The sequence below is a fragment of the Rattus norvegicus genome, chromosome 1, assembly GCF_021556685.1.
Source record: "Rattus norvegicus strain SHRSP/BbbUtx chromosome 1, alternate assembly SHRSP_T2T, whole genome shotgun sequence".
Taxonomy (NCBI): domain Eukaryota; kingdom Metazoa; phylum Chordata; class Mammalia; order Rodentia; family Muridae; genus Rattus; species Rattus norvegicus.
Window position 1 is genome coordinate 256,633,443 of NC_141534.1, and position 16,984 is coordinate 256,650,426.

General features: G+C 47.6%; 1 protein-coding gene and 1 non-coding gene across 3 annotated transcripts; one reads left to right on the forward strand and one right to left on the reverse strand.

Moving 5' to 3' along the window:
* Positions 1 to 686: 686 nt before the first annotated feature.
* Scd (stearoyl-CoA desaturase) lies at positions 687 to 13,802 on the reverse strand. 2 transcript variants are annotated; one of them, XM_087617008.1, is made up of 7 exons: positions 13,733 to 13,802; positions 13,379 to 13,535; positions 12,372 to 12,654; positions 9,419 to 9,549; positions 8,035 to 8,240; positions 6,504 to 6,736; positions 687 to 4,399 (listed from the first exon to the last, which is right to left on the reverse strand). In XM_087617008.1, exons 2-7 carry the CDS (start codon positions 13,400 to 13,402, stop codon positions 4,200 to 4,202), a joined length of 1,077 nt encoding a protein of 358 aa, XP_087473134.1. In that variant the 5' UTR covers positions 13,403 to 13,535; positions 13,733 to 13,802; the 3' UTR covers positions 687 to 4,199. The 2 variants fall into 2 exon arrangements, with proteins under 2 accessions (XP_087473134.1, NP_631931.2); NM_139192.2 differs by lacking the exon at positions 13,733 to 13,802 and having other exon boundaries at positions 850 to 4,399; positions 13,379 to 13,450.
* A 2,757-nt stretch (positions 13,803 to 16,559) lies between these two features.
* On the forward strand, positions 16,560 to 16,678 carry LOC120100217 (5S ribosomal RNA). The gene has a single exon (XR_015656119.1). It is a non-coding gene; the product is annotated as a 5S ribosomal RNA (ribosomal RNA).
* The last annotated feature ends 306 nt before the right edge of the window (positions 16,679 to 16,984 follow it).

Below are 16,984 nucleotides of genomic sequence, written 5' to 3' on the forward strand. Positions count from 1 at the left end.
TCTACAGAAGTCTAAAAGCAGTAAAGGTAAAAATCTTAAGAAAGAGCAAAGCAAACACACACACCTCCGCCCCCACCGAACAAATCCCAAACCCTACACTGTCCATCTTGAGGTCATGACACCCTTTCTACTCTGTAGACTTGCAAACCTCTCTGGACTATTTGCTTTCAACCAGGTGTGAAACCGCACTCAGGAGCTTTCTGTCCCCGAGAAGTAGGGCATTCCAGGAAAAGGAGTAAGCATGAGTTCCCAGGGCTGAGCTAACAGTTCATGTACCTGTGTGCTGGGTCCATGTGGCCACCATGTGACAGTAGAGACCTGGCATGTCCCCTGGCTAGCAGCCAGCTGATGCCGTGTTTGATTCAATGCCAGCTTCTTGGTTCCCTGCTGCCAGAGTTTAACCTCAAGTTACCCTTAGGAAGGGTAGACAGGTTACTGGGGTATGGGTCAACCCTTACTCCTCTCAATCTCAATTCTGTCTATAATCCCACAAAAAGTGAGGACATCACTGGGACTTCCAGGCCTGCTAAGGCTCTGCTGTGATCTGTCTCAGAGAAACAGCTTCAAGACAAAGAAGCCATGACTGTACCTCATCTGTAGAGTGTTTGCCCAACAACATGTGGGAATCCCCAGGTTCCATCCCCAGCTGTGTGTTTGCGATAGGTAGGATGACCACAGCCGAAAGCTCCCAGGCAGCACAGCTAGATCCACTTTTATTAGGAACAAATGCAATCTCAAATCAGTACAATTAGGCTTCAAGAGTTGATATTAATTAAAAATCATCCAAATTACACTTGGGTCACAAATAACCGCCCCACATAAAAAAAAAAAAAGAAAATCTCATTCAGGCCAGGAAAAGGTTTCCTGAATAGTTTTTATGGCAGTGAGTAGGTAGGCTTGCACTTTGGCTGGGTCATAGTTGTAGATCTCTGGGAAGAGCAATGTAGACTAAAGATGGTCTTTAGAACACATCTAGCTCTTTACAAGTCTGCAGGAAAACCTCTGCCATGCATCTCCAAACACTTGCTTAAAAAAAGAAAAGGCTCTAATCACCTCAGAACTGCCCTTGAGGTAGGTCAGTATTAGGAGCCTGTTTTATCAGGACTCGCCCAGAGTGAGAGTTTCAGCGTGTCCTCCTGAGCTGATGTTCTGGACACTTAATACACGATGTTGAGATGTGAGACTGTCAGATACTTAGCCCAGGAGGTTCTTGGGATGATTAAAGGCCTCATCTCTGGGATGGGTTTGTTACAAGAGAAAGGATAACATAGCAAGTCAGTGGCGAAGAAGAGAGGCCTTGGCTTAAACCACCAGCAGATGGTGGCTTTGCTAACTTTTCACGCCGCCTCACTGGACCTACAGTTTCAGAGATTACACCCAGATATTAGCAGCCCAGGGAGAAAACTCCCCTGAGTACTACTGTCATGTAGAACGTGTCTAATTAACAATTGTAATGAGGACAATACAATCAAATACATTCAAATTACTTCCCACCAAATTTGAGCATTTACTAAAAACAAATTTTTCCAAAATGAAGCCCATAAAAGATTTCTGCAAATCACTGTACTGATGATCCTCCAGCCAGCCTCTTGTCTACACCCGCTCCATCTACGGGATCTCAGGGTTAAGGGAAGGAGTGAGGCTGGGCTAACAGGCACTGTAGATTAGGAAAGCGATAAGGCACCCAACATGATTAGTACATTCATGTGGAAACTGTTACAAATCCGCCTCTGAGAGGATCTGAAAGAGTGTCCTTTGCTTAAAGACACCAGGACCTCAGCCTGAAGTCTCTATGTAGCTTTGCTTTGGAACATGGGCTGCATCAAATCCAGGGAATAAGATCAGAAGAGAAAGAAAGCTGATTTCATTGTTCATCTTATAAATCAGGCATCTGTGACCTGGAAAAATAAAACCACCCCGAAGGCATTTCCAGAGGTTTCCAGGTCATCAGATCTACAGTGATTTTCTACTAGATTTTCTACTTCAACAAAACAGCTCAGAGCATGTGTTCAATTAACACAGAAAGAAAGGCTCTGATCTTACAAGTAAACTGAGCATTTGGCACTGTACGCAGCCAGATCTAAAAGCCAGGCTCTGGATTGGGCTACAGGGACAGTAAAGGTGGATGGTTCTAAAATACTGATGTGATGTTTTCTTCTAGACTTTTCTATACCACTGTTTGCCCTGGGCTGTGTGATAGAGTGTTAGTTCATGGTACCTTAGATACCAGGTTTCAGTCGAAGCTTTTCCTTATACACTGGCTTCAGGAAGCAGACCCTCTTCCCGAAGTGAGGTCCTGAGCACTTGCCCATGCCTCTGGTCTTTTAACAGATAAATAGGGAACTTCTTCCTTTCAGAAGTACTATACCACTCCCTGCCTGCCTTGATCAGTCAGAGACACCTTGCAAAGCAGACAGGAAGAAGTGAACATGTTGTCTACTCTGACTCACACAGAGACAGCCCAACAACCAACCCTCTCGTTCAGTGGTTGCCTCACTGAGACAACACAGCATTTGGCTGAGCTGTTAACTCACAAGCCAGAGAGACTCTCTGAACCAAGATGTTGCTAGAGGGTGTACCAAGCTTTTCTGAAATTACTGTGGCAGAGGCACATAGGGGTGGAGGTAGGGAGGATCTGGAAGCCACAGAAAAGTGGCACCTGGCTCTGCTTCCTGAAGCTGTCCAGCAGTTCCACACCCAAGGATACCAGGAGGAATGGGCCTGGACAAAGGCAAGCCTAGGTGCTCCTGATACACTCGGGTAACTAGCTTCCTGTCCAGGGAAAGAAAAATGAATGCCAAAGAAAGAAGTGGCAGAAGAAATCAGGGTGGGTAGGAGCTGGCAGAAGAAATCAGGGTGGGTAGGCGCTCCCTAGGCAGTGCTGGGCAGGCTAGATGGCAACAAAGCAAAGAAGTCGGGGAAGGTTCAACACCACAAGAAGCCACGTTTCTACTCAATCCAAGGAGGAAATTAAAACAATGGATGAAACCAGCACTCTCTAGATCCCTGGCAGATGTTCCCCAAGGGCTTCATTTAGAAATGTACCTCTTAGCATCTACTTACAGATGCTGCCTCTCAACCTCACTATTTCCTGCCCTGCCACGAAAGAAACTGGCAACCCAGGCAACACCTCTTGTCCTTCGAATTTTTTTCTTTAGCAACACTTTTTCTAAGTGAAATATTTTCATGTGCAGATTTTGCTTATATTTACATAGTTTTACACCACATTCCCTCCAAATGTCAGCTGTTTAGTTACCAGTTCTAGGCACATTTAACATTAAGACTCTTTCCATGAAGAAATCTTCAGTTACCAAAAGCTAACCCTTCCCCACTCTCCGCCCCTAGCACAGACCATGCATTTCCCATTCCCTTCACTCTGAAAATAATTTAATTATTCAAATCTCACTAATTTCTGTTGTTCAGAATATGGACTGGAAGGAGTCATGCTATGCAGAGAGGCCTGGGGGCTTTGGTAAGTAGGCCATTAGATATGGCTACCTTTTCCTAGCTCTCTCCCATCCTTACTTACAAACCACACCGTGCGTGCTAATTCTTCTCTCAAGGTGATCTACTTGCTACAATCAAGATAATTTCCCTATTCCCTCTGGCAAAACCTATAGTGAAGTTCACCAGTGGGAACTTCCAGGAAGGTTTTTGTTCTATCTTAAGTCTGAGCCAGCAATCTCAAAGTTCAGAACAAGGAAAGACATATCCAGGAGGAAGGATCAGTATTTCAGAAAGCAGAAAGGTTGCCTGGGCTTTGGAAGGTGGACACAGGCCAGTGGCTGGTCAGCTATTTGCCTGAAGATGGTGATGACAGAGGAAGGAACGAAGCTGGATGCAGTGCAAACAGGGAAAGAGCACCATGCTTGCCCTAGCATCAAAACAGCATGTTCCTTGGCTTTAATACTCTCTGTATAGAATGTTCAAATTCATCGTTATTATTTAAAGCTGATGTGCACAATTGTATATGCATTTATCATGTATGCTTAGAAATATATATGTATTGTGGCATGGTTAATCCTGGCTAATTAAAATATGCATTACCTCAAAACATGATCAAAGCTTTCTCATAATACTGTACCGGAATAGTTTAAATGCATCATTAACATTCCGATAGCATTATCCAGTAGTTAATCAACAGAATATTAAATCTCTGCCCAGAAAACTTTTGGAACAGGAACTCAGAAGCCCAGAACTCAGCTACTCTTGTGGCTCCCATCTCCAGTTCTCTTAATCCTGGCTAAGACAGCGGCCTTAGAAACTTTTTTCCGGTCGTAAGCCAGGCCCAGGGCAGCCATGCAGTCGATGAAGAACGTGGTGAAGTTGATGTGCCAGCGGTACTCACTGGCAGAGTAGTCGTAGGGGAAGGCGTGATGGTAGTTGTGGAAGCCCTCGCCTGCAACAGAAGCAAGGAGAGGAGTTAGGGGCTCAATGACTTCGGCTTCCTCCTCTGCACACTTCTTAGCTGTTGTGTACCTCAAACCTTGAAGAATCCCGATGTTGGGGTGAATAGATGAACCCCCAGTCTTGTATTTTAAAGCAAATAGATGCCCCTCAGAGGCATCTCAGGAAACCAGTGACAGGTTCTGCTCACTCATGCCTGCCTGGGGGCCTTTGTCAGAGGGAGTTTGTATCCTAAGAGGATGGGAGAGAAGCTGGGTCTTCAATCTATAGGGTCTGAAGGGAAGTGGGTTGTATTCAGGAGGAGGCAAAGGAAGGCCTCTCTGTCCTCCACCCACCCACTGCTGGCTCACAGCAGAGCTGACTGAGTTTGACCCTGGGGTTCTGGAGATGCTGAGAAAAATGGAAGTACTTTGATATTCTCTATAACATCAAGGAATCTGACCATTCCTAAAAATGACATTTTGATAGAGGGAAAAAACAAAAACCCTGGACTGAGGAGGGCTTCTGCAGAGGGGGGGCAGCTCTTGGTGGGGCTCTTCTTTCTGAATGGATCCCAACACTAACAATACAGAACCCAAATGATCCAACGCCCTCTTCTGGCCCCCTCGGGCACTGCACACTCATGGTGCCCAGACAAACACGCAGGCAAAATATCCCAACATATAATAAAATACAACACATAAAAATACAATTTCAGGGTTGGGGATTTAGCTCAGTGGTAGAGCGAAGGCCCTGGGTTCGGTCCCCAGCTCTGAAAAAAAGGAAAAAAGAAAAAATACAATTTCAAGGAATAAAAATTTTTTTAACGATTGCTAGTTTTTACACGCTTTGGAAAGGATGTTCTGAGTGAGCCCTCCCCAACATTCCGGTCTCAACATTTAACATGAAAACAGACATCGTGGTGACAACAGAGAAAGAGAGTGGAGATCAATGAGAAGCAACTGTAGCAGCAAGAGACAGCCCAGAAATGCTCCAGTGACCAGAGACCAAGAGCACGTGACCCGAGGGAAGTAATACAAGAAGGCGCGGAGAGCGATAGGAAGCGGCCCATGGAGACACCGGTAAGAGAGCCAACAGGTTTGGCGTGGCAAATAACAGCCGAACAAAGGAAGACATTGGCAGCCGCTTGGAACTGATGGTCACAAGGAAAGCTCGCTGTACAGCAAGGCAGGACACACATGACTCATTATTCTACTTCCATGGACGTTATCAGATTTGGATAAAGCAGGGTCGATTTCAGCATCATTCAGAAGTCGCAGCATACAAATTGGCAACAGGTGCCAGAGAAGGGTTGAAATCATAGAATCCAAATAGAAAAAGGGCAGGGCTTTAAATAAGAGTTAAAAGCGCTCGTGGAATGACAGGCACGTTCTATGAGCAAAGAAAGGGGTCTCTGGGTCGCCAGCAGATGATCCTCACAGGGATCCTAAGAATCTAGTCATTTTGGAAAGTAGCAAGGGAGAGCACAGAGAACTATGGCAGAACTGCCCTCCTTGATCTGCAGTCGGACGCCGGACCTGGTGACAGCAGATCGCACAGAAGGAACAGACAAAGGCTCCTTCAGGGATGATGGAGGGAGGAAAGAGCCTGCCCTGCCATTGCCATCACCACAAGACAGTGCATGGCCCACATGTGTCAAAGAACAGGGGACAGTGGGGTAGAGCGATAAATACAACAAGAGCCACAACCTGAAGGTTACTGGCTAAATTATGCTCTTACAGGTAACACAGCGAGGTGGTTTACATGTGACCACCAGGCAAGAGGGTATCCCAATGACTGTGATGTGCTTAACACATATCCTGGGCTACGCAGAACTACAGACTTGCTAGGCGACTCAGAGACTCATTACAAGCACTGCTTTACAACGTATAAACCTTCCTCTCTTTTCCTTTTTACATTAAGAGCTGTTGCTTGCCAGGCTCTCACAAGGGTTCCCGATATACTCTCCCCAACCACCCCGCCCCCCAGTTTTATGGTAGAAAAAACAAACTACGTAGAGTTCATAAAACAGGTCCTTCTGGTTCCTCTGGCTCCTAGACAAACAACACAACCAACAGGCCCCCCAGATACAGTCGTGCTGGGGACTAGTGACTTACCCACGGCACCCAGGGAAACCAGGATGTTCTCCCGAGATTGAATGTTCTTGTCGTAGGGGCGATACCCATAGAGGTGGGCAGCGCTGTTCACCAGCCAGGTGGCGTTGAGCACCAGAGTGTATCTCAAGAAGGTGCTGACGAACAGGCTGTGCAGGAAAGTTTCGCCCCAGCAGTACCAGGGCACCAGTGTGGGCAGGATGAAGCACATGAGCAGGAGGCCAGGCTTGTAGTACCTACGAGGGGAGATGACACGCTGAGTCCAGAGAGAGGACTCTCAAACGTACACGAACTGTCCTTCCTGGTTAGGCAACATTGTGTCACTTTAAAGGATGGGACAGATCATCAGCAAGAGGAGAGGTGGTACAAAGTCTTAAACACAGTGTTCTCTTCTTTCAGATGCAATACACGAATGTGTCAATATTCTTCTAGTGTCCTACTGGGTACGGTTTGTCTCCTGTCACTTCTATTCCTGACTACAAATCCATTCCTTTTTCCTCCCACAGGAACATAAGGTCCTGCTCGTCAAACCGATCAGAATCAAACCATAACCTCGTCAGCCAATTCTGCTCTCTAGGTTGTTCTCCACCAGCCTTTGAGCTCCTTCTTCCCCGTTGAGGTTTTTGGCAGAGTATGGCAAGTGTCATGCCTTCATTTCCTGGCACCCCGTAGGTCTCTGGTCTGCTTTTTCCCCCAGGAAGACGTGTCAAATGTCCTAGGTCATTTGTAGGTCTCTGTTGCTTTAGAGGCCCCAACCCACTCTTCATTCCCTACAAACCAGGTTGCTGACATCCCTCACTGAGGTTGTATTACTGATAACCTTAGCATAGTTCCTGTCCATCTGCTCACTACTTCCCTAGCTGAACCTCCTGGTGGTCTAACCTGTGACTCTGGCCACTACCTCCCTAGATCCATGACTACTTTCACCTATGTTGAAAATGGGTCCTTCGGAGCCCACCTAGGCCCCACACTGCCAGAGAATGCTTCAGGGGTTCCCTGAAACAGATTGAGTCAATACCGACTCTGTGTCTGTCTTTGCAGCCCAGCTCCCATCACATGATACATCTCCTAGAGAAGGACTATAGCTCAGGAGGAGCCTATCTTGGCATTCTGTTGCAGTCCCTGCCAGAGCCTGTCTTTGGCTGGATCCTAATGCTACTTCACTAGCATACATCGGGCATCCACTGAGCTGTGTTTCCTCCTTGTTAATCACAGTAAACACTGCACCATCCTGCTTTATGTGGTGATAATTGAGGCTCATTCCTTCAACCTCAAATACACTGAAATTCTTTGAAGGTAACCACTCAGCCAGGCATACCAGACTAGAACCAATGTTATAGTCAATTGGTTTTACCAAGATGGCTCAGGCAGAAACAGAGCAATAATTTATGGCTGGGAGCCATCAGGACATTGGACATTTAAATGATTTTGAACGTATCAATCCAGTAAATCACCCAGTTATTGTTTTATAGGTCCTAAGAGAAAAGGTGGAATCCCTGAATCCAAGGTGGTCTGGGTTCCATGCCCCACGCACCTCCTCTGGAACATCACCAGCTTCTCAGCTTTCAGGTCAGACATGTCCAGCTTTCCGCCCTTCTCTTTGACAGCCGGGTGTTTGCGCACAAGCAGCCAACCCACGTGAGAGAAGAAAAAGCCACGGCGGGAGTTGTGAGGGTCGGCGTGTGTCTCAGAGAACTTGTGGTGGGCGCGGTGATCCCGGGCCCATTCATACACATCGTTCTGGAAACGGGAGAGAGGAACCAAGTGCTGAGAAGAGAAGTTCTCCTGGGGGAAGTCAGTGGCCTGGTATCTTCCTGGGCCTAAGAGAACTCCTGTGACTCCAAAGGAGAACATAGGGGGCTGCTCTTCTGCACATTTGTCCCCGAAGCTCCCTGGGCAAAGCCCCAGAGCACACTGAAGGTTGTGTGTGTGGGAGGGAGGAAAGTCATGGCACTTACAAAGAACTCTGCAGTTCTTGAAGAAAGGAGTGTGAGAACCTGGGGACAGAGATCCTCAGGCAGGTGGCCTTGGATCCCAGGGAGACCTGGAAGATGCAGGGAGTGACGCCTAGATGCGTTCACAGGTGACAGCCCACCCGACCTAATTTTAAGCTGTCCCATAACTAGTGAGCATGAGTGCATTTCCATAGGACCTCTGAGCTCATCTGGGGCACATGGGAAACACTTCACATACTGTCAATAAACGGGAATGGTTTAGCTCCCGGTTTTTCTCTTGTAAGAAGGGAAGTCTCAAGTCATCCAGTGCCCACTGTTTCAGCCAACAGCTAAAGTCTTCCTCCAACGCTCCTCATTTCTACTATGAGTCCACTTTTACACCTGACCTAGCCTGGTCGGCCTCAGATAGCACAAGGTTCACCAGTCCAACCTTTCGGAGTCAGGTAAGGGGTGATGTGCAGAAGCCAGCCTGATCTACATAGTGAGTTCCAGTCCGGCCTTGGCCACTCAGTGAGATCTTATCTCAAAGAACAAAAATTAGTGTGATAGTGGTTAATCCGCCAATGTGTCTGTGAGGACTTGATGGGTTAACTTATGCCAAGGGTTTAGCAAGTGTCTGCCAGGCACAAGCCAGTGCTATTGAGTTTCCAATTCTGTGACTTATCACCATTAGTCCCATTGTGGTGACATCCCAGGATAGCCACAGTAAAGTATGAGTTGACTCTCCAGTCAGAAGAGTCCAGGAAATCAGGGTCAGTGCATGGATTACGCAGCAGGGCCCTTTAGGCAAACATACTGTGTGATACCACATGAGTCCTGAACCTGTTGTACTTGAGGTGACTCCAGGAAACCAAACAAGGCAGTCAATGGTGGTCCTTACAATTCCCCTCTAGATGCTGATCCCCCATGGCCCCCTCAGATCATCCATGGGATGAAGACACCACCACAGCACCAGCCTCTTACCTGGAACGCCATGGTGTTGGCAATGATGAGGAAGATCCTCAGGGGCAGCCGAGCCTTGTAAGTCCTGTGGCTCCACAGGCGATGAGCCCCGGCTGTGATGCCCAGGGCACTGATAAGGTAGTAAAATATCCCTGCAAGACAAGACAGTGGGGAGCTCATCAATAGGCAAATTTCAACAGTGCCAGTTGCCAAGGCGTCTTCCCTGATGCCAGTGTTCCTTGGGTTTAGGGTGAGGATCTGTTTTTCACAGAACTGTAAGAATCCCTTGGTCTCTCGGGCCTAGTAGCTTTTGCCCCCCAAATGGGCAGAGTTGTAAACTCTTCTAGCAGAGCCCAGGGCCACAAACAGGAGCCTTGTGAAAAATAGCAGATACATTGATCGGAACATCAACCAGTTAGAGAACCCCTGAGTTTTAGGGGACATTCAAGGGATACAGAGGATACAGTCACATTCGAATACTCCAGAAGGGACTGTGGCCCATATCAGACAGTCAGCCCTGAAAGAGTCATGCTTATAGTGTCCTAAGTGACCTTAAGATTCTCATACTCAGGCTGGAGAGATGGCTCAGCGGTTAAGAGCACCAACTACCCTTCCAGAGGTCCTGGGTTCAATTCCCAGCAACCACATGGTGGCTCACAGCCATCTGTAATGAAATCTGGTATCCTTTTCTGATGTGTCTGAAGACAGCTAAAGTGTGCTCATATACATAAAATAGATAAATAATTTTAAAAAATATTCTCAGACTCACCACTCATTTTAAACAGAGTGTCATTAATACTACTTCACTTCACCTTTAACCCCAGAACTTCGGACAGCAGAGAAAAATCTGAATTCAAGGCCAGCCCTGGTCTACAGAGTTCTAGAACATTAAGGGCTACACAGAGAAACCCCTCTCAAAAACAAACAATCAAAACCAAAACCTCAACTTTACATCGAGGAAGTTGATCTCAAGAGAGGTTAGGTCTGAACAGGGCTGTTCAATTCTCAAAATAGGTACCGACATCGGAACCTTTCCTGCTTCGTCGTCCTCTAGGCATGCAGGGTGAGAAGGTACTAAATTCCATCTTGAATGGTTCTTCTCTGGCCAGCACTAGAATGCTGGGACAGAGGCCCTGGTAGCCACTGTTTTCATGCCTAAGGAGCCACAACAACAGCTGACCCTCAGAAGCCTTTGACCTTAGTTGCAGTCAAGAGGCACACATTGTACAATGTCTACGTCCTGTAGCAGAGACAGAAAACTCCTAAGCCAGCTTCCGTGCACCCCCATTTTCCTCTCACAGAATCCTTGTGAGCCAGAGTCAGTGTCTGACATCCTAAGCAAATTCTAGCCACATTCTCTCAGAGCTGAGATTGAAGCACCAGATGTCTGCTACCGATGGTCACGGGGCAATTTGACTGTCTTATGTACCAGATCTGACCACACTATACCAGAGAGCCCCAGAGAACCACTAGCAATCAAGGGGAGGGAAGAAATGGGTTGGGGCAACAAAGAGGCCCTCAACTTTACACCAAGGAAGCATCCGTGTTGGTTTCAGGCTGTAGATGACCCAGGCACAGGCTAGACCATATATGATACCATGACAACAGGGGGCTTGGGACAAGGACACAGGCACACTGGGATATTCTACCTAAACCTCAGTGTTCCCCACTCCTCCCTCATCAATTGTGTCTACATGTTGGTAAAGGAACATCTTAAGAGTTATTTTAAGAATCAGACTGGATCTGGGTGTGGTGGCCTTTAATCCCAGCACTTGGGAGGCAGAGGCAGTCAGATCTCTGTGAGTTCAAGGCCAGCCTGGTCTACAGTGAGACCCTGTCTCAAAAAAAGGGGGTAGCAGGCTGGAGATTCTTTAGTTTTGAGTGTTATCAGAGATCTCTTCAGAACGGGGTTCTTTGCAGAGTTAACAAAGAGAATGGAAAGGCTCTGGAAATAGTTTCCTCAAGAGAAAGGCTAGGAAGTAGCACAACTGGCCTAACAGAACCTCACCAACCCCAACAAAGCACGGTCCCTCTACTCGTTAATTGGAAAAAACAGTGGATCCTTTCAGATCTAGGTCATCTGGACAACTTCTAAGATGACACTTCACAGACCAAATCTAACTACTTAGAAGGCCCAAGAGGCACAAGGCAGAAGAGCCAATACCAGGCTAACCATCCCTTTCACAATCTTACCCTTGGAGAGAGCAGCCACAAAGTACCTAGAGCTAATACTGCTCCAGAGAAACCTGTCATCCAGAGAGGGAACCCTTCAGAGAGGCCTTATTTCATTCTTTTAACATCTGGTTGATTAGCAGGTGCTGCACCCTGGGGAATGACCCAGAGCAGAGGCACACACCTGTAGCCTGGGTGGGGTAGAAGCCTGTATCACCTTTCCCTAAGGCAAACTACCTAGGCAGGGGTTGAAGTCAGAATAGTTGTGTAAATAACGGCCTTTTCTTCTTTTCTTTTGAGGGACTGCTCTGGTACAGGGTCTTCAGGCTCTGTTCCCTGCCCTAGGTGAAGAGTAGTCCACAAGACCCCTGGCCTAGCACCCGATTCCCCTGCCAGGTTCTCCTGGGTCAGGTGAAACCAGGACGAACAGCTAAAGCAAAGTGCCTCACACAGAAAAGCTTTTACAGAGAAAGTTGTTTCTCTGCCTCAGGAATGCCCAGTTCCACAAGGAACCAGAAAAAAAAAAAAGGCTGGAGAAATCTGGACAGAGGGGTGCCTTGGGTCACTTTATTAAAGAGCAAAGAGGAATCTGGGGCACTGGCTCAAGACAAGGGGCGCTGCTCACCAAAGAGCCAGGTGTAGACCTTGCAGGAGGGAAGCCGGCTGTGTTCGTTAGATTATCAAGAAAAGGTTAGGGAAACCTGGACACAGACGGGACACTGTCCATTGCAAGACCCCCTTCATTAGAAAGGTGGGAGAACTTGAAGACGCTCCCTGACCCAGAAGGAAGAAAGGTGCTTACCCCAGAGCAAGGTGTAGACCTTGGAGGAGGGGATCAGTGTGATCCCGTACAGGGCTCCCACGTGCAGCAGGGCCATGAGGATGATGTTCCTCCAGACGTACTCCAGCTTGGGCGGGGGCCCCTCCTCATCCTGGTAGCTGGGGTCGTGGATATCTTCTCTCATTTCAGGACGGATGTCTTCTTCCAGATAGAGGGGCACCTTCTTCATCTTCTCTCGTCCATTCTGCAGGTTTCCGGAAGGAGGCTCTGTGATGGTAGTGGTGGTCGTGTAGGAACTGGAGATCTGCAAGGAAAAGGTCATTTGGGGGAGGCGGATCTATGCGGGGCGCTGTGTGAGCCGTTGGTGTACCATGTTCCTCACACTAGTGGAGGTGAAAGGCACAGCAGAAGCACAACAGATCCTGTTCCAGAGCTCAGGGAAAGAGGTACTCTGAGATAAATCAGAAGTTTCCAGAAACCGTACACATTTGTTGAGGGTGTATGTGTGTGAAAGACAAGTAGGAAAGAAGAGTGAAACATTCACACCCCTAGTAACACACAAAGGCATCCCTGCGTGAGTATACAAGTTTCAGCAGGACGGGCTTTCCTTTAAAGCTGCGGTTCTCAACCTGTGGCTCACGTTCAACCCCTTTGGGGGCTCAAACGACCAAAAGGGATCGCCCAAGACCATCAACAAACAGATATTTACGTTACGATTCATAACAGTACCAAAATTACAGTTACGAAGTCGCAACGAAAATAATCTTATGGTTGGGGGTCACCACAGAGTGAAGAACTGTATTAAAGGATCGCAGCATCAGGAACTTTGAGAACCGCTGCTTTAAAGCTAAAGACATGAAAGTTGGGACTCAACTGCCCAAATTACAATCCACACCTCCCAATCAACTGGTCGTATTAGAATTCGAGGAAGCTGTGTAGTCCGGAGAACTATCAACTTGTTCCTCCGGGGACCAGTCACCTAGCAGCGTAGCTGGCGCGCAGAGCGAGGGCCCCTTCTGGAAGCTCACCTCTTGGAGCATGTGGGCCGGCATCGTGGCTGTCGGTTGCTCGCTTCACTTTCCCAGCGCTGAGATCAAGTGTGGCGGAGCGGCGCTTGGAAACCTGCCCTCCTGTCTCACCGGATGGGTGTTCAGCCCGGTCTGGCTGTGCGTAGATCTCCCTGGGCTGGGAATTTAAAGGGTAGAGCAGGCGATGGGATGACCGTGCTCAGTATTTCCTCAGACCCCTTTTATCTGTTGCCAGCAAAGGGTAAAGAGCGCAGAGATAGCTAGCCAAGGAAGCCAGGCGTGGAGGTGAGGGAGGGAGGGAGGGAGGGAGGGACTAAGAAGGGGAAAAAAAGCCAAGTAGATTCCAGAGTAGACCTCCGAGGCGCCGGGATGCTGAAGGCATCAACACCGCGCGGATCCAACCCCCTGCCTGAGGGTAAATGCTAATGCGCCTCCTGTGAAGCCTGTCTTGTCATTGGCCAAAGAGAATTTGGTGCCACCTTGTCCAGCCTTTTCCATTGGCTAGGCGCAATCTGCTGTTCCCTCTGCCACTAGCTCCTCGCTCTCTCCTCCCCTCTTTTTCTCCTTATCCTCTTTGCTGTGGGCTGATGGATGACTTTTCTTTAAGAGGAGGATAACGTGGTCCCTTGTAGGGGTTGTGTACAAGCCTAGGACTCTCTTCTGGCGGTTAATGAATGGTTCACTGGGGAAATTGCATCGGAAAAAGTGAGGAAGACACTGGCCATCGCCACTCATAACTCTAACTTCACATCCACCCCCACTTCCAGGCACCTACAAAGAGAAAACCGGGACACTAGGACATGAGGGTGCTCTCAGTCTCTGATATCTAGTGCCCAGGGCTCTGACACAGGAAAACAATGGTTTGTCCGGTCGCTGCCGAGTGCAAGGAGCTCACATGCTGAGTTACAACTGCGTTTGCTCATTGGTCTCAATCTGAGGGAACCGCCTCTGCCGGGAGCCAGAGTCCAATCCTATCCCCACTTCCCTGAGCGGGATGTTTGAGAGATCATCAGGCTCAAATTAGGGGATCTTCCAAGGAAAGGTACTAATCAAAGGACCTGCATGTGCCGTAAGAATAGCAAACAGGTTCTTTGCCATCCCTAACAAGTTGTCACAGGAATATCATTTTGTTGAACCCACACTGACGGTGAGCAGTGGGTACTCCTTGGTATTTATTATTATTGGTTTCTTTTTAGATAGGGTTTCTGAAGCTCTGACTGTCCTAGAACTCACTATGTACACCAAGCTGACCTTGAGCTCCATAAACCTGTGTGCCTTTGAGTTCTGGGCGGGGCTCCTTGGTCTTTTAAAAAAGGAAGTGAGATTTAAGAGAGAGAGAGAGAGAGAGAGAGATGAGGTTACTGGTGGTGACACTTAGCAAGTTATGGTGGAGCTAAGAATAGAGTGTGGGATTAGTGGCTGCCTCAACAGTGCATCTTAAAAAATCCCAGCACTGGGAGGCAAAGGCAGGCAGTATCTCCCAGTTCTATGCAGCCTGGTTTGCATAGGGAGTTCTTTTCTCTTCTTCTTTTCCCTCTCCCTCCCTCTTTTCTGTCTGTCTGTCTGTCTGTCTGTCTGTCTGTGCCCTTCCTTCCTTCCTTTCTGATATCTGTGACTTCTATGCAGCCTGGTCTATACAATGAGCTGAGTTTCTTTCGTTTTAAAATTAAATGAAGACAGGGTTTCTCTATGTAGCTCTTGCTGTCTTGAAATTTACTTTGGAGTCCAGGCTGACCTCGAGCTTTGTCTGTCTCTGCTGGGATAAAGGCCTGCGCCACTAAGCCCCATTTATACAGTGGGTTGTAGGTCAGCCAGTGTTGCATGGGCCTGTTTGACAGCAGCAACCAGGTTCCCCTGGTAATTCCCCCTAATTCCCCTTCTGCTGTCATCCACTAGGTCTGGGGACATTACCTGGACTAAACTGCTGTGACACACATTGCCAGCAAAGGTAAGGGCAGACCCAAGACAGCCTGCAGTGTAGCAGTCCAACACTTCCCTCTAAAATCAGGCTGTTGTGCTAGTGAGAAAGCTTTGGGGGCCCAGACACAGTAGGCACTGGTTTGTCCGTGATCTTATATGACTGTAACATGGCACCCACTATAAACCTCAGGATCTTCCATTTATTGGGCTTAGTTGAAGTAACAGGTGGTTACATGTTTGCTGGGAACTGATCTCCAGTTCCCGGCCAGAGGGATTAAGGACATTTAACTATTGAGCCACCCTTCCTCTTTACAATATGATTCATGACTCTCAGCGCGTAACGTTCAGCCCAGCACCCAGGGGGCAAAAGCTGATACATCTCTGAGTTCCAGGCCAGACAGACTACATAGTGAGGTCCTTTCTCTAAATCAAATTTTAAAATTGTAATTCACGTATTTTCCTGTCGATGAAAGGGAAGCAGAAGGTAAGTGTGGAAGGTGGGGGGGTGCCGTTAGGACTTTCCAGAGTTCTTAAATTCTAAGAGATTGAAAAGGGAACAAGAAAAAAGGTAAAAACGGGGTCCCACTTAGACATTTTCAGTAAACACACAGACCTTAGACCTCAGCAAGAATCCACAGAAAAAGGCTGCTCACTCGGTCCTCAACCAAGCTGGGTCCGCTATTCCAACCAGACTGTATGGATTGAGCGCAGGTCTGAGAATGTGGGCGCATGCTTGGAGAGCACCAGAATCACTGCCATCTCTCTGGATGCCTTTATCCCACAAAGCACCTGGCCAGCTGACTCTACCCACCCAGAGGGGTATTTTGAAGACGTGTTGGAGATCCATTGTCCCTCCTGACAAACACTCTTCAAAAATTGTCACAACCATTGCAATGGACTGACTGGCACGTATTCTAGAGTGCATGGTATGTCTGTGTCACACACCCCATCCTCTTTAATCAACATAAAAAAAAACCCCAAAGGCCCTCATTGACGAGAAGAATTGCCTTTGACTGAACGTGTGAGACGATTTTCATTCAGTTCCTCTAACTAGAAAACTGGTTCCCGTTTGAGCAGAGATCACCTCTCACCAGAGGCTCTAGCAGTAACAGAAGAACAGAATTGGCATTCTGACTTGGATTGTGTATTTGTTTCATCATAAAAGAGGAACATTTTCCAGCAGTTATGAAAAGAAGAAAATTATTAGACTCTTAAAGGGTTTGTATAGATTGACGAAAACTCAAAATGATTAAAAATAAAGGTTTATGGCCATACCACCCTGAATACACCTGATCTCGGCTGATCTCAGAAGCTAAGCAGGGTTGGACCTGGTAAGTACTTGGATGGGAGACCGCCTGGGAATACTGGGTGCTATAGGCTATCTAGTATTTTGCTACATAACTAGGCTGACCTTGAACTCATAGAAATCTGTTTGCCTCTACCTCCTGAGTGTTGGGACTAGAAGTATGCCTCATACCTCTTTAAAGATTTATTTTTATTTTTAATTGTGCATTTGTGCACGTGCATATGCATGTGTGTGTTTTGTGTGTGTGTGTGTGTGTGTGTGTGTGTACATGTGTGTGTATGTGTGTGTGGAGGCTCACCTGTGGAAGTCAGAAGACAACTTCTGGGACAACTTGTGTGAGTTGGTTTTCTCTTTCTACCATGAGGGGCCTGGGAATCAAT

Bases quoted from the DNA above. Each gene is read 5' to 3' on its own strand.
- Scd (XM_087617008.1), bottom strand. From the start codon at position 13,402: ATGCCGGCCCACATGCTCCAAGAG. The intron at 12,655-13,378 runs GTGAGCTTCCAG...TTTTCCTTGCAG, and splicing joins CGGCCCACATGCTCCAAGAG to ATCTCCAGTTCCTACACGAC. The intron at 9,550-12,371 runs GTAAGCACCTTT...CTTGTCTTGCAG, and splicing joins GGTCTACACCTTGCTCTGGG to GGATATTTTACTACCTTATC.